The 16,552-nt window shown below is 41.6% G+C and overlaps 1 protein-coding gene across 7 annotated transcripts in view; it reads right to left on the bottom strand.

Annotated features, from left to right (window-relative positions):
* astn1 (astrotactin 1) overlaps nucleotides 1–16,552 on the bottom strand; it is a 272,558-nt gene that overhangs the window by 217,501 nt on the left and 38,505 nt on the right. For all 7 annotated transcript variants that reach the window (XM_061693365.1, XM_061693361.1, XM_061693360.1 and 4 more), the window contains exon 2: nucleotides 2,679–2,860. In XM_061693365.1, the coding sequence (XP_061549349.1) occupies nucleotides 2,679–2,860 (182 nt within the window). The remainder of the gene's footprint in view (nucleotides 1–2,678; nucleotides 2,861–16,552) is intronic.

Here is a 16,552-nt window from a genome sequence, read left to right on the forward strand (position 1 = left end):
CAATTGTGTTGGCGGAAAAAAAGCACAAAAAAAGAGGGGAAAAAATGTGCGGTGTCCGTTCAGACACTCGGGAGAGGACGTTTTGGGCAGTCCATTCAAGGAGAGCAACAGGTATGTTCACGTACTTTTAATAGGTGCAGCACCAATATTTGTACGTAAAACATGTCGCTGTTTTTTCGAATCATGCTCTAAAGCTTCGGTCGACATTGGTTTGTGCGTGTGAATAAGTGTTGACAATGGCGAACTAGGGAGGGGATTGTCAATTCGTCAATTGTTGATGGTTGTCGTTAAATATGTCAAACGACAAGGAAGATATCCCAAAAATCAAACATGCTAGACTTTTCATTTTGGCATCGTATGGCTATCGTAGGGCCAAATCGTTGGTCAGGGATTATGTCACACAACAAGAGGTTTTCCGCAGTAGCCAATCGGGCCAATATCGAGGCTAAAATCCTGTGGTCTGATCCAGGCATCAGGAAGGAGCCAAAAGCACAGTGACCAGAGAGATCCCCAACACAGATGAACAGGCAGGCAGGCAGACAGACAGACAAACAGATAGAAAGTCAAGGCTGTTGTTCAGGACAACAACTTGTGTGTGGCAGGTGTTAGCTTCAGCTAAAAGACCCATGAAACATACTTTGCAGGAGATTTTTTAATCCGCAAGGAGCTTTAACACAACATGAATTGGGATTTATAGGTCAAGGCCTCCAGTTGGGTGGCAGGCTGCAGAGGATTTAGCCCAGCACAATGACAACATCGCTTCCATCTGTTGTCATGGTCTGCTCATATTTGCATACTAATCCTTCTCTACCCGCACCTTTATGAAAACACCCTCCTGGCTGCATGGCAGGTGTTTGGGGGTGAGGAATTACCAGAGCAGGGGGCAGAAAGACACAGGCCTAAGGTCAATGGAATGTGGACTATAAAAGAGAGAGGAGCAAAAATCGGGGAACAGAGGAAAATTCAAGAAGAAAGATGAAGAATCGCCACCCCAGCAACCTCACTTAAACATGAAACCTTGGCTACCATTTAAGTTTATCAAGTTGTTGTTTGCTATGCAAAACATTCCAGGGATACTCAAAGTCAGGTGTTTGTCTCAAGGTCAACATGCATGATTTATCTGCCCCGCTGCAGGAGATGCAGCTATAATATGCTTTCAATGTCTGCAAACACAGATCATCAATCTGTGCACTAGTACAATGTCTTTGGGCTGGAAAAGGGCACTGGGACTAAATGTGGCATATCTAAGATCTAATAAATATACATTTCCCTGGGCAAGAGCAGGAAGCCGTGCGATCTCAGGGTTCATTTTGTACTGTGTCGACATAACAGATAAGGTTGATACATCGCAGGCCTGAAAAATCTACATTGTGAACTACGTAAGTACATAAATGCAGGTTTTAATTTACGCAGCTCTGACAAGGGGAACAAATCAAAAGCTCTAAAAATAGAACAAACTCCTCGTTTTTGTTTTGTTTGATTTATTTATTTATTTTTACTATTTTTTTGTGTGACCATCCTACACTGCATGTGGTGCGAGTTCATGTACTGTGACAGGTGGCAAAACAGCAGGATAGAATTCACACCATGCTCTCAAAATGTGTTCCAACATAAACAACTCAGACACCGGGAACACTTTTTTTTTTTCCAGCGTTGAGTTTGATATTATGCAGATATGCAACAAATAAATATTTACTGCACACAGAGTGAATAGAGTGTAAGACAGAACTAACAGCTATAGGCTTCCTACTTGCTTCCTACCATATGATAAAAGAAAATAGTCAGATACTGTATGTACAAGAAAGTTGTGCAATTTCATTTTGAAACCCCATTGACGTTGGGACGTTGTGTAAAATGTAACTAAATTATTTATACATACAAATACATAATAATACAAATATTTCCAAATACTTTTCAACCCTATATTCAGTTGAATTGACTACAAAGGCAAGATATTTAATTTTCAAACTGATAGTCGTCGTTATTTTTTGGGGAAATACTCATTTGATGCTTGCAACGTGTTCCAGAAAAATCGGGTACAGGGGCTTTTTTACCACTTTGTTACATCACCTTTCCTTTTAACAACACTTAATAAGCATTTGGTAACTTGAGGACACTAATGGTTGAAGCTTTGAAGGTGGATTTTTTGCTATTGTTGCATTATGTACAACTTAAGTTGCTCAACAGTCCAGGGTCCGTTGTTGTATTTTGCGCTTCATCATGCACCACACATTTTCAATGGGAGACAGGTCTGGACTGCTTGCAGGCCAGTTCAGTCCTCGTATTTTTTTTTACAAGAAAGCCATGCTGTTGTACCACGTGCAGAATGTGGCTTGGCTTCGTCTCGATGAAATAAGCAGGGACGTCCCTGAAAAAGACGTTGCTTGGATGGCAGCAAATGTTTTTGGCATGTGGGAGAAAACCGGAGTGCCCGGAGAAAACCCACGCAGGAACGGGGAGAACATGCAAACGCCACACAGGCGGGGCCGGGGATTGAACCCGGGTCCTCAGAACTGTGAGGCTGACAGCTCTAATCAGTCGTCCACCGTGCCGCCTCAACTGAAAACAATAAGGGCTATATACACTAACCAACCAAATCAATGTGTTATACTAAAGATATATTGTTCTATTCTGATGGAACAACCCAAACTGTCAAAATGTCAAAAAAAGAGCTTTACCATCACTGAGATATGCAGGATACGGAGCTCCTCCTTTGCAGATGTGTGCGCTGGATCTTCAGTTGGTTCAGGGAGGCTTAGGCTGCCATCCTGATGGTGAATGTGAAAGAGCAAAGTACCGTTCTCCAGCCACTGCTGCTTCCATCGCACCAAAGGGATGTCCTCTGAGTTCCCAGAAATCTCTGAGTTATACAAAAGAGAAGTGGATTTAATTTTGTGTCGAAGGGAGAAATTGATAAAGGCAATTTTCTACTCGAAGTATTTTTGCAATGTTGCCAACAATGACAGTGGATGTCAGTCAGTCAGTCAGTGTCAAGTTACATGGTACATATGCTTCCATGCATTTCCAAGCCTCCCTCTGAAGAGAGCTGCCATTAAGGACATACAGTATACATTTCGCTTTTGTAAGGCTTGGAAGTGGGGACGAACATCCATCCATCCATTTTCTCTATCGCTTCTCCTCACTATGGTCGCGGGCTGCTGGTGCCCATCCCAGCTATCTTTGTGTGGGAGGCGGGGTACACCCTGAACCGGTCGCCAGCCAATCGCAGGGCACAGGCTTTTGTGTGTGTGCCTGTTTGTGTGTTTCTTGCAACATTTATTCCAATGCTACGTTTACATTAAGTTCTTGGCAGACATACAGTAATGCAATGGGGGATTTTGGTCATTTTTTTCTCTCAAAGGTGCGCTCCGGTTCAGCCTGCGCTCTGCCACGGATGCCGGTATATTCCCTCCTGGCCCCTCACATTCTGATGCTGTCCCTCTGATCAAGGTTTGACACATTTTTCACATTCTGCGCCGGACAGCTTTGGAGCACATTTGTGGCCAAGGCAGGCTCATAGACTCGAATAAAGCTCCTTTTACCCCGTTTTTTTTTAACCCACTTCCGCACTGCGCACGCCATGTCAGACCATAGAAGAATACAAGTTGCTGTATCGTGCGGGGCCCGTAAACCGTCACACGCTGGGATGCGTCGTGATACACCCTAGCTTGCTGTGAGAACCGTGACAAAATAAGACAAAACTGGTCAAAACACGCACCAAGAGACAGAGCAACAATTCGGAACGCGACAAAATTTACAATTACAGGAAGCCGTGAAATTATTCAGTTGTATGACTGGCAACAGGTGGATACACGTTTATTAGCATTTAATATTTCTGCCTCTCACTATACGTCACTGGCATAGATGCAGTAGATTAACAAAGATACTGTATATTATTTGTAATAATACATTCTTTTATTGATTTCTTTTAGAAATAAAAAATAAGTCCTGGTCCTTACTTCAGCAAGCTCAACTAACTGCATGTCATGTGACTACTTTTTCCAGTCATCTATCACATCCTCAAAACTGCGTTTCCTACTAACATTAGTTCTCTTCAACTATACGCGAGGATAGCAAACCGGAGGAGAGGAAGAAAAATGGTCAGTACGACTAAGAGCCATGCATCCATTTTCCGTACCGCTTATCCTAGGCTCACGGGCATTTGGAGCCCAGCCCTGCTGACTCTGGGAACACCCTGAAATGGTCGCCAGCCAATCGCAGGACACACATAGACAAACAACCATTCGCACTCACATTCACACCTACTAGAAATTTAGAGTCTTCAATTAACCTACCATGCAGTTTTTGGAATGTGGGAGGAAACCGGAGTACCGGGAGAGAAAACCCACGCAGGCACGCGGGGAAGGCGGATTTGACCCCGGGTCGTCAGAACTGTGAGGCGGATGTGCTAACCACTCGACCACTGTGGCGCCCTCAGTACGACTAATAACCCTGAAATTGCAAGACCCTCCAAGCCTCATTGAGGTCAGCAGTAATTGGAGCATTTCAGCGATACAGTTGAGAACAGAGATGGAAATCTCATCGTCACAGTAAGCACTTCAAAAAATATCCCCAAGTCACGTCGAACATGTTAATGCACCTTCAAAGACGCCATGCCGAAATTAATTCAGTGTGAGTGGGGCACAGGAATGGTTGTTTGTTTCTATGTGCCCTGCAATTGGCTGGCGACCAGTTCATAGTGTACCCCGCCTCTCACACAGAGTCAGCTGGGATAGGTACCAGCACGCCCGCGACCCGACTGAGGGGAAGCGGTATTGAAAATTAATGAATGAACATGAATTCATGATTTTATTCAACTGTAAATATAAATAAAATTAATAGAGAAGAATAAATCTAATATTGATTTCAATAAATTTTAAGTGCTGAGCCTATCCCAGCTATCTTCGGGCGGGAGGCGGGATACACCCTGAAGCGGTCGACAGCCAATCGCAGGGCACATAGAAACAAACAACCATTCGCACTCACAGTCACACCACCGTGCCAGCTATAATATTGTTATTATATTAATTTATTTCTTAAAAAATCTAATTGTGTATCAAACCATGGGTCAGAAATCAAGAAACAAATCCAATATTAACTTTAAGCTATACTCCTGTCCCACTATAGACAACTTCCAAGATTTGTTACACCGTAATACCTTATTGTCACGTTTTGTTGTGTTCATCCTGGTTTATGACGGCCGACTAGGGTTCTCATTCAAACATGACTGCCGTGGCAAATTTGTTGGCAGCTTAAAAATCTGGCCAGGCATGCACGGCAAGGCCCGTCCCGTCACCCCCGCCTTGTGTAACATCCGGTTTCCCGTTTTGTCCGTGTTGGCCTGTAACGTGATTGCCACGGGTGCCAGAAATATATTGTAAAAGTAGCATAAAAGATGGATGAACTTCAACAAGGGACCCCGCACACCTAAAATTACATGAGACTTAGATTCAAAGTGCTTTGGCGTGCATTGTCATATGGTTGACCAGACTAATAGGAGTAAACAAACAAGCGGAAATCACTTCTGTCCACAGCGGTCCAGGAGTTTGGATGGCAGAAATACATGAGAGAGTTGTGTAGAGTATAACTGTGAGCCGTAATGTATTTCACACTTCACTTTACACATCTACATTCACACTTAGCTGCGAACCGCTCCAGCGAGAGTTGAGGATCACGGCTTGATGAAGCCATCAGAACCACATCATCTGCAAAAAGCAGAGAAGCAATGCTGAGGTCACCTCCCCCCTCCCAAATGCAGAGGGAGGCTACCCTCTCGTCTACTGGGGGGAACCCCAACGTACAGGCATTGAGCCAGGGGGCAATCAGTATGCCCACACCTGCTCGGCGTCTCTCACCGTGGGCTACTCCAGAGTGGGAGAGGGTCCAACCCATCTCAAGAAGACTGGTACCGCAGCCCAAGCAACAAGCGAGCCCGACTATGTCTTGCCGGAATTTCTCACCTTCGCAGATCAGCTCAGGCGCTTTCCCTGTCAGAGAGGTGACAATCCAGCTTCTTTAGCCGGGGACCGGATCGCCAAGGTCCTCGCCTTCGGCTGCCGCCCAGCTTTCTATGCACCCGACCCCGTCGGCCCGTCCCACAGGTGATGAGCCCATGGGAAAGGGGAGCCACGTTGCCTTTTTGGGCTATGCCCGGCCGGGCCGCACGGATGCACTCCCAGCCGCTAAGCGCTCGCCATCGAGTCCCACCTCCAGGCCTGGCTCCAGGGGAGGGCCCCGTTGACCCGTGTCCGGGTGAGGGAAAACGCCATCCATTTATTTTTATTGTCATAGAGGGTCTTTGAGCGTGCTTTGTCTGGTCTCTCACCTTGGACCTGTTTGTCCTGGGTGAGCCTACCAGGGGCATAAAGCCCCCAATAACTAGGATCCTAGGATCACCGGGATGCACAAACCCCTCCACCACGATAAGGTGACGGCTCAAGGAGGGGCGACTACAACTACAACTATTAACTTCAAAACAATAATATACTTTTTAAGCACTGTTTTGAATTAAATGACCATTAAAAAGGGGTAATATATGTTGCGTCGTAGATGTTTTTTTTTTTTTACATGAACACAAAGTAGAAAATTAATTCCATCACTCACGTAATTTCAAATGTTGAAACAGACACATGAGAGACACGGTCTATCTTTTGATAGCAAGTCGCAGCCATTTGGTAGCGTGAGACGCAAAACAAAGAAGTTTATATCTTCAATTTGCACAACACCTTTACACACGGTCCAAATCAAAGTCCTTTATCCACAAAAAGATGCTTTATTCCAACTGAGAGTTGGAGAGTTGAGAGATGGACAAAGAACAAGGAGCCAAAAACTTACCAAATTAGAATAAGTAAAGGTAATAGTGCTAAACCTTACTTCACACAACAAAAGCTTTCCTTCAGTTATCTACATACAGTACATCTAGGCAAGGCACTAGTCGTGTTGAAAGGCCAGCACCCTGCCTGAAAAGAATGGACAATTTGTTTTTTAAGTGCACTGTGCCCATATTTAAAAAAGGTAAAACATCTACTGTGGCATGAGGCTCAAGGTATCCATAGTGAAAGCTGATAACGTCAAAATTACAGGTTTTTGCATAAACATAATTGAATTTATTCTACACTACAAAAGTGTGCTCTAGCTCTTTTGGCTCCTTTGTCAGACAAACCATTAAACTGATTACTGGCAAAGGAAACTGGTCTGGTGGATAATAGCAATAACCCTTATATAGATTAGACCCTGTTTACAAACAAAACACTTTACTGTCCCTGTCTGTGTGTGTGTGTGTGTTTGTGTGTGTTCGTGCTTGCATGTGTGGATGCATCCGTGTACGTACGTGTGTGTGTGTGTGTGTGTGTGTGTGTGTGTGTGCGCACACCATTTCTATTCATCACTTGTTTGGAGACTACGGTCTGTTTCAATACTTACACACCTGGTCCTTCCAAATGCGGGTGATTACCAGAGGTGGGTAGGAAGGTGTACTACATTTACTCCGCTAAATTTACTCAAGCAGCATTTTGGATATATTGTACTTGTCAGAGTATTTTTAATGCAGCATACTTTTTACTTTTAGTCAAGTATTTATGTTTACAAGAAATGGTACTTTTACTCTGTTACAATGATCTACATGCTGCTCACTACATTTATTTATCAATTATTACTTTTCGGTTTTTGTGATCTATCAGTTTAGACTATGACTTCCGCACTGGGCGCTGTTTCCTCAAATCCAACGTAACCTCAACGACACAAGGCAGTCACATGACCGCATGAAAACTAGATACACCAGCCCGGCTAATCGACCTGCCTATGTGACGGCCATGTTTGGAAGGTCATCATTCCAGATGAAGGCAATGGCTCATGACTGTGTTTACATTGCAAATGACAAAAAACAACAGCTTTCATGGATTGTAGTATTTGTCTGGCACTTTCTGCCCAAACATGGACATTTCAGCCCACTTCTAACTTGAGAAAACACATTAGCCCTGTTTTATGGCCATAAGTAACTGTAAAACATGTATCTTTTGGGGTTCGTGCTAATCTCACTCACGCGCACACACACCAATATAAAAATGTCCATTCACTTTTTATTTCGGTATTTTTATTTGATTGATGGTCATGCTCTGATTTAAAAAGTAAATCACGAGTTACTGACCATTTACTCAGTACTTGAGGATTTTTTACTTTCTTGTTCTTAACTAATTTTTGGGGAGGACTACAATGTGAACACCTGCGGACGTTGAAGTCACAAAAGGAGGTTGATCCGAAACTTTAACGCCAGGAGCCAATGAAAAGCTTCGAAACATTTTGAAGGAATGAAGCGCGAAGCGAAACAGCGATGGCGTTCGAAGCTTCAAACGTCATCGGTCACGTGACGCTGGTGTTTTGATACAAGCTCCGACACAGCGTTTCGAATCACCCCGCTTCAGGAAGAATGACACGAGCTCCAAAGCCTCGGTATCATTTGCCCATCACCAAGGTTGACGAGAACAGGTGGACACAATAACTAAAGGAGCATTTAAAGCATTAGGATTATCATTTAAATTGTTATTATTGTTGTGCATCCTGGATAAAAAATGTGTGTTTGACTGTTTTTTTTTTTTTTCAAAAGCTGATCCTGCATTATTTGTGGGTATGCATGCTCTGAGGGTGTTTTAAATTTGTTCGCAGAGTACGAACAAAATCAAATGTCAACGTATTGATACATCACAGGTTTGTGCATCAAATGTGCGTACGCACGATTTAAGCACAAATCTGTGTGTACGTATGGTTAGTGAATGAGGCCCATTGTTGCTCGGAATGCTCCAAGCCAGTGCGCCCGAATAGGCGGACCCCGGGCTCCATCCGGCCCACCGGTCGCTTAATTTGAGGACCCCGAACTGTTCCAGCCATTTCCAATAAAGAAGATCGGCATTCGCAGAGTATTAGTTTGGCAGTAATTCCACAGTTAGCTTCCCACAGCAAGTGCGGAGTCGACCATCCAATTCAATGGTGTATGTGATGCTGGTGGTGCACAAGAAAGAAATTCAGTTTTCCTTTCCTTTGTGTTTTAGTTGGATCTGCGTCGACCAGGACTTGTCTCAATGCCAACGATACACAGCCAGCTTCACTCCTGCAAGTAAATGTGTAACTTTCACTGACATTATGGCAGCTGTAGGAGCCTAAATTGCACCGAAATGGCCTGTTCCAAGTTCGCTGCTACAAGAAAAGTGGAAAGCAAAAATCTGCAATTCAAAGAAGAATGGACTGAAATATTGGCATTCATTCTCCCAACAACCAGCAAAAGACCCATGTGCCTAGTATGCCATCTGCGATCAACAATTCCAATTTGAAGCCACATTATGTCAGAGCTGTATCCTCGCTCACTGTGTACAAACACAAATGTGATGCCTTCCTACATGAGTAGAGAACTTTAGCGTGTCAACAACGCTATGAACCCTGACAGAACCACAGATATTGTAAAAAAAAAAAAAAAAAAAAAAAAAAAATTACAGAGTCAATTTTGGAACAGGGCAATGCATGTTGGAAAAATGTGGAACATTGGTAAAATAATACAAAAACAGCAGTATGCGCGAGGCGAGACAAGCAAGATAGGCTGTTTTCAAATGCAAGGAAGGTCACCGCTTTGAAACATATGGAAGACCACATCCATAAAAGTTCATGGAAATGGCCACATGCGGGTATGACGGTGAGACAGGTTGGTTCATTTTTATAACAATGGCCAAAGATTGTGGACATGCCCTGGTTGTTAAAGCAAGCAGTTAAAAGCTCAGGGTTGAATAATGAAGACATTGTAAAGAAAGTCACTGAGTTCTAAGAAGTCCACCAGTAAATGTGGAATAAGTAGATTTTGGCCGCAACACTGAGGAACATCAGGGAAAAGATTGTCCCCCTTGCAACATTAAAATGGATCTACGGAAGTAATCTGATTACTTTGCTATTCGAGCACATTCTCTGAATGCAGATTGGCTCTGCCATTAGATAAGTTCCATTTTCTTTGCCTCGATATTGTACTTTATAAAGCTGGCCCTAGGGGGAAAAAAAAAAAACATCTTTAGGGAATTTCATCACATTTTTTCATTCACTAATTGATTGGCAGGGCACTTAGCGTGATCGACTTCGAGAACTGCCACTATGTTTTGGGGGTATCAGATGCTTTGTTATGCGTATATTACGTTATATAATAGCTAGGTCTGTTGGCAAAAGTTACACTATTTTATATTCTTCAACTCAATCAAGAGACATTTATAGCTTTGTTTATTCATAGGATAGCACTATAGAATTCTCAGAAGGGACAAAAGAATGAAATAGGACAGTGATGTTTAAGGTTATGTAGCAAGATGAACAATTTGCAAAGAAAACATTCAAATAGAGCAGCTTAGTAAATGATCTCAGTTCTTGACGCCCTGGGCAAAGGTCTTGTTTTGTTCAAGGCAATAATATCACAGTAAAGTGTCATTTATGGAATTAAATCATTCATCTTATAAGGGAGTGCGTCTAGTAAAAATAGTTTAACTGCAGCTGAAGCAGATGGTTACAGCCAACCCGTCACCCCCCCTGGGATCTTTTAGGCGACAGCTTAGTGTTTTTGCTTGATTTCTTTCTTGTACTTGTGTAGTTTGTGAAGGACTGTTATGTAAATAAATGTGTCATTTTCCTGGTGTCACCAGGCTCCTTATCCTCTTGTATTTTTTTCTTCTCTTTTTGGTTTTGTTGTAAAATATAGGAGACTGCTCGGGGTTAATTAAATGTCCTTGTAATATTCGCATTTAAAGAAGTTTGATCTTTTTTTTTTTTTTTTTTTTTTTAATGAACTCTCCTAACTGGATAAATACAGCACATTACATACAGAGTTTCAGATTTGAATGTGGAATGTCATTGGACTGTTTGCTGAAGCTATGCTGACAACAGTTCCACATGAGGTCTGGGTGATGGAAGACAGTCAGCAAACTTTTGAAATTCTGAGAGTAGACGAATACAAAAGGAAAGCCACTGAACCAGCACTTTTGTTTAAAAAAAAAAAAAAAAAAAAAAGAGAGAAATACCAAGGATGTAGAAATCGAAACAGTCAGGATTTCTTATATTATAAATAATAATAGAAAGAATATATTTTTTAAACTCTATGACCACTGCTGTATATTTCTGATATATTAACAAAAACTGTATTAGTAAGATGTATAGCATCTCATTGGTGTTGTTATTACTGTATGTGTGAGGCATTTCAGGAATACATTAACAGGACACAGCAATAGGTATATGAACATTTGATACAGCACTTAAGAGAAATTCAATCTCACAACATTGCAATGCAGGTGTACCTAATGTTGTGGCCACATTAGCAAATCATAGTGTGTACAAATATTACCTAGAAAAGGCCAGCTACCACAATGTTGCTTGTGTTTTAGCTTTGCATCAAGGATTGTAATGCCAGAAGTGTAATCTCTCCGTAAACTCTGTTCCCTTTCGACAAAGATAACAATTGACGTGGCCCTCGGTCACCAGAGGGCATGGCGATAAGCTAAATTGACTTCAGAGCTGGTCCTGAATTCCGTAAAAACTATTAATTCGAACGTGAGTCAAGAAAGTAATGTGAAAGAGGGACCTGGTTCTAATGCCATCTAAATTATTCCTACATAAGAACGCAAATGTCTATCCGTCCATTCGCTTACCCGCTTATCCTGGCACCGAGCTCGGCTGACTTTGGACAAGAGGAGGGATACACCCTGAACTGCTTGTGCCCTCAAATTGTAATTACTATATGGGAATGATTTGTTTTTTGTTTTTCACAATCTGACCCAAAATGATGGAGTCTCAACATGATAAGGCTATCAGTCACCAAATAATAATAATAGAACCTTTTTTTTTTTCATTTCCATCCTGTTTGCAGAGGTAAAATTTTATTATATTGTACAGACCACCACCAATTTAAGGTTTACGCCACAGCTAGCCTAAAAGAACAGCATTGGTAATCACAAAAATCATTTTAATACACCGGTATGTAGCAGTTATCTAAATATTTGAATGAATTATAATATGGAATTATTTATGCTTCCCATTCTTTTTTTACTGTTGTAAAAGCACAATGTTAGTTTTGGCTTGATACATCAAATAATATTTTATTTCATTTGAATTATGGAACATATACAAATGTTTTAGTGGTTGAATGGTATGCTTGTTTAACTTCTGATTTCTCAGAGAAGCCCAGTGAGACTGCTGTAATTTGAAAAGAAGATTTGTCTTAACTAGATCAATAGAAGTCATGACAGAGAGCTTGGAAGAATCCTGTGAATTAGAGCCATGCATGATTAAACAGACTTGTTAATCGAAGATAAAATCTACTCTTGTTTTAGGAGCATAATAAATACACTTGTCTTGTTGTTTTTAAGGCTAAGAAGACAGACAAAATGAATTTAAAAAAAAAAAAACTTTCATCAATGTGTTCTAATCAGTAATTGAGTTTACCATCATTGCTTTGAGACAACATAAGATTTACAAATAATATTTAAAAAAAAAAAAAAGAGGACAGTTCTAAGTCATCCTGGTAGCTTATGAAGATGTACAACAGTGCTATTCTCTTAGCCATCATGTTAATCCCTTCGCATGCAAGATAAAGATAACGCGATTGGCTTCAATTCCCTCAGGATGTCTCGGTGGGTGGGGCACAGCTTCTTTGAGAATAAATCTTATTTCCAATCTATAGTCCTTCCCTTAACTGAGAGCTATTTTCCTGTTGGAGCACATGGTGGGATGAGCCGTAAAACAATGTGCCATGGGTTTCAGATTTATCTGTAATCAGCAACTCCTACAGCAGCAACTATTACATTATGGATATTGATTTTTACAAACAACCCAGTACAACAAATGGAAGTCGCAACAGCAACGAGTCGTAAAGAATGATGACAGGGGAGGCGGGAGGGGTGGCCCAGGCCAGCCCGTGGCGGCGTTCGTGTTAGCTTGAGGCAGAATGTATACACCAGCGAGAATGAATGATGCGAACTCACGCGGCGAGTAGAATGGCTTCCAGTTCAAAAACAGCGACTCCAAATGCGGGCTGCAGTGTGTGCTGAGCTCCGTGACATCCGTACACCAGTTTTCGTTGATAAAGAAGCCTATCCCGCCGCCTTTTGTTTTCCCCGATGATTCCATGTTGCGGTCTGCCCGGTGAAGATGGAAGCCGGGGAGCGTGAGGGCGCCATCGGGTACAGCGTCACAAAGCCAAGTCTCCGTAAAGCACATGGCGGCGGAACGTCCGAAGTCTTTACTGGTCTTTATCAGAAGATGAAGCTTGTCCATTTTGTTGGGTAGGGAGCTTGGATTCGCGAGGTGGATGGACGGAAACGCCAGTCTGTATCCTCTCTTGCGGAGAGTATTTTTTATTTTATCTCCAGTTTGTATTCATATTTATTGTCTCTTAACTTATCCTCCTTTTATATTTGTAGGTTTTTTATTAATGTTTTTATCATTTCAGGCTATACAGGCTATAGTTGGATTACTATCTTTTAGCAATTTATTTATGGTTTCCAGTGTTTCCTCAAAGGGAGACCTCTGCACTGGGTGTTGTGATGGGCCACGGTTGGGGTCCCCAATAGCCGTAGGTGCGACCCTCGCTTCACGGCTGCACCGTGGGCTCCATCTTCGTGGCCTGTAGCCGCACCCTACGGTCTGGTCGTGGTGCAGTTTTTCAACATTAGTTACAGTATCTTGGACCTCCCAAATGCTACGTTCTCTGACAGGGAAATAACACGACACGGTCGGTAAAAAGAAAAGTAAATTCAAATACAAGCCATTTTACTTTTGAAACATTTCTAATGGAAAGGATAAGATAAAAATATAAAAGGACAGTCAAACTACTTTCAGGCTTAAGTATTGAGACAACACATGAACTCTGATGGAAAACATGTCAGTAAAGTCATTGTAAATGAGTACATTTGTGTCTAGTGGCACCTCGTTAGGATGGCCAGGGGTTGTCCGATATAGCCGATTGTCTGTTACATTGAAGCCCCTTTTTGTTTTTTTTGTGAAGCCATATCCACCCATATTACTGTACAGTACAACATTATTACAGTACAACATTATTGTTTTTTTTTTTTTTTTTTGTAGGCTAAAATGCCCAGTACAGTACGAAGTTATTGTAAATAAATGTAAAAAAAAGCTTTAAAAAGAGTTTGAAAGTTTCACATTTTATGCAAACTTACCATACCGGTGTGCTTGGTGGTGGTGACATTGTTGATGTACAGTACTCATAGGCAACTCGCTTTCATGACCTGCGAGGAATTAGTGTGCTTCCTAGTTCTAAATCTGTTGCTAAAGCTGAACGGTTTGACAAAAAAAAACTGTTACTGTACCAAAAAATAGCATGTTCCATGTGTTTCTTATTCCTCAGAGTTAACACTGCCGTAATGCTGCTCGCTCTCTCTGCACTGCGAGTATATGCACAGTCGACAACAGATATAACCACCATGTTGAATGTGGGGCATTGACGTGGCAGCCATGGGGGGGGATCTAGTATTATTGTATATCTGTGACCCAGAAAAAAAGTCAGTAAAATTCTCTGCCTGCATTGCGCCACAGCGCCAGTAAACAATAGCGGCCAATTCAGGAACTAACAGACTTTGTCAACGGTATTTTAAGGGAAAAATGTACACTATTGTTGGAAACAATGTTCAGTCCTGACGGTCCGTTTTATCCGATATTCGTTACAGTGGGGTCCGTTTTACGAAGATATATAGGTCTTCAATAAACACTTCACGGCTAATTCTATGGGGTTTTTCGATGGCAGTTTTATGTTCCAATAAGAATAGAGCAATCTGTCTAAAGCTAAGTTGAACAAGCAAGCCAACACCAGCTTTTGCCATTAGTACATCGCTGTAAAACATGATTTATGGTTGTAGTAAGTACTTTCAAAATTGCACGGAGGATGATTATATATGGGATACTGAATGCAGAGGGAAGGGGGACTGGTCCACTTCAAGGTGAGCTTAGATCACAGGAGATGGTGCAAGCAGCTGCTGTGGAATGCATGGAGGATTCTGTTTGATGAGATTCAGCGAGACTGACCCCACTGATTGTGATTAGAAATTCCACCGGAGTAAAGTCTACATCCTCCTGAGTTTGTGTAAATGTGATTACGCGGATGAATCCCAACAACAACAAAATAGTGCGAGCAGCCTGCTTTGAATATGAGCAGATTCCAGGTTCAAGGTTACAGGTTCATTTTAAGGTTGCATTTTAAAAACCTAATGCAGCAATGTGTGTCGAGGCAAATTGTACATTATTTAGTATTATTTACAGTGAAGGAAAGAGGACAAGTTGTATGGTAAGTGTTAAGGATTGGTTTCTTCTTTGTGGTATTTATTCATCCTTTATTCTCCCTTTGATCTTTTGTTTGAGATATTAGCTAATTTAGGCATTTTATGTATATTATTGTTCATTTTGCTCACTCCATACATACAATTTTGTATTGTAAGTAGTAAAAGTTTCTCATAAGTCACTCAGAAGAATTATAGTTGGTGTTTTTGATTAACATTTTATTTTATTCTGAGTTTAATTTTATTCACAATATTCCTCTGTATGTATTAATTTCTTTTTATTTTATTTCTCAAATATCCCTTGCTTTGGGCCGTGTTTGGTTATGTTCATTTTAAGAGAGACAACTTCAAAACGTCGTGCTAATACAGTTTTATTTTGCTTAAAGATCATAATTTCTGCATGTCCAAAATTATTTAGACTTTAATTCAGGCATACCAACTGGTTGAAATGTGTGCATCAAATGGTTATACATTTGATCAGAATATGCTTCCACCAATTTGTCAAGGATATCATCATTTTCAAAATGTAAATAATAACAATAATAATATGGTGAATAATGCAATAGTGCAAATTGTAAGGCGGTCCCATGCCCGGATAAATGCAGAGGGTTGCGTCAGGAAGGGCATCCGGCTTAAAACTTTGCCAAACAAATATGAGCGTTCATCCAAAGAATTCTATACCGGATCGATTGTGACCCGGGTTAACAGCGTCCGGTGGAAATTCAGCTAATGTGGGTCGAAGTCGAAGAAGAAGAAGAGGTGGAAAGCGGGTTCTTCGGCAGAAAGAGAAGAGGAAAGCGCAGAGTCTAGAACTGAATGTGGGCACTTTGAATGTTGGGACTATGGAAGGGAAATCTCAGGAGTTGGTTGACATGATGATTAGGAGAAAGGTTGATATATTGTGTGTCCAGGAGACCAGATGGAAAGGCAGTAAGGCTCGAAGTTTAAGGGCAGGGTTTAAATTATTTTACCATGGTGTAGATGGGAAGAGAAATGGAGTCGGGGTTATTTTAAAAGAAGAGTTGGCTAAGAATGTCTTGGAGGTGTATCAGATCGAGTGATGAGGTTGAAAACTTGAAATTGAGGGCGTTATGTATAATGTGATTAGTGGCTATGCCCCACAGGTAGGATGTGACCTAGGGGTGAAAGAGAAATTTTGGAAGGAGCTAGATGAAGTCGTTCTGAGCATCCCAGACAGAGAGAGGGCCGTGATTGGTGCAGATTGTAATGGACATGTTGGTGAAAGAAATAGG

This window comes from Phycodurus eques, chromosome 13, assembly GCF_024500275.1.
Source record: "Phycodurus eques isolate BA_2022a chromosome 13, UOR_Pequ_1.1, whole genome shotgun sequence".
In the NCBI taxonomy this organism is placed as follows: domain Eukaryota; kingdom Metazoa; phylum Chordata; class Actinopteri; order Syngnathiformes; family Syngnathidae; genus Phycodurus; species Phycodurus eques.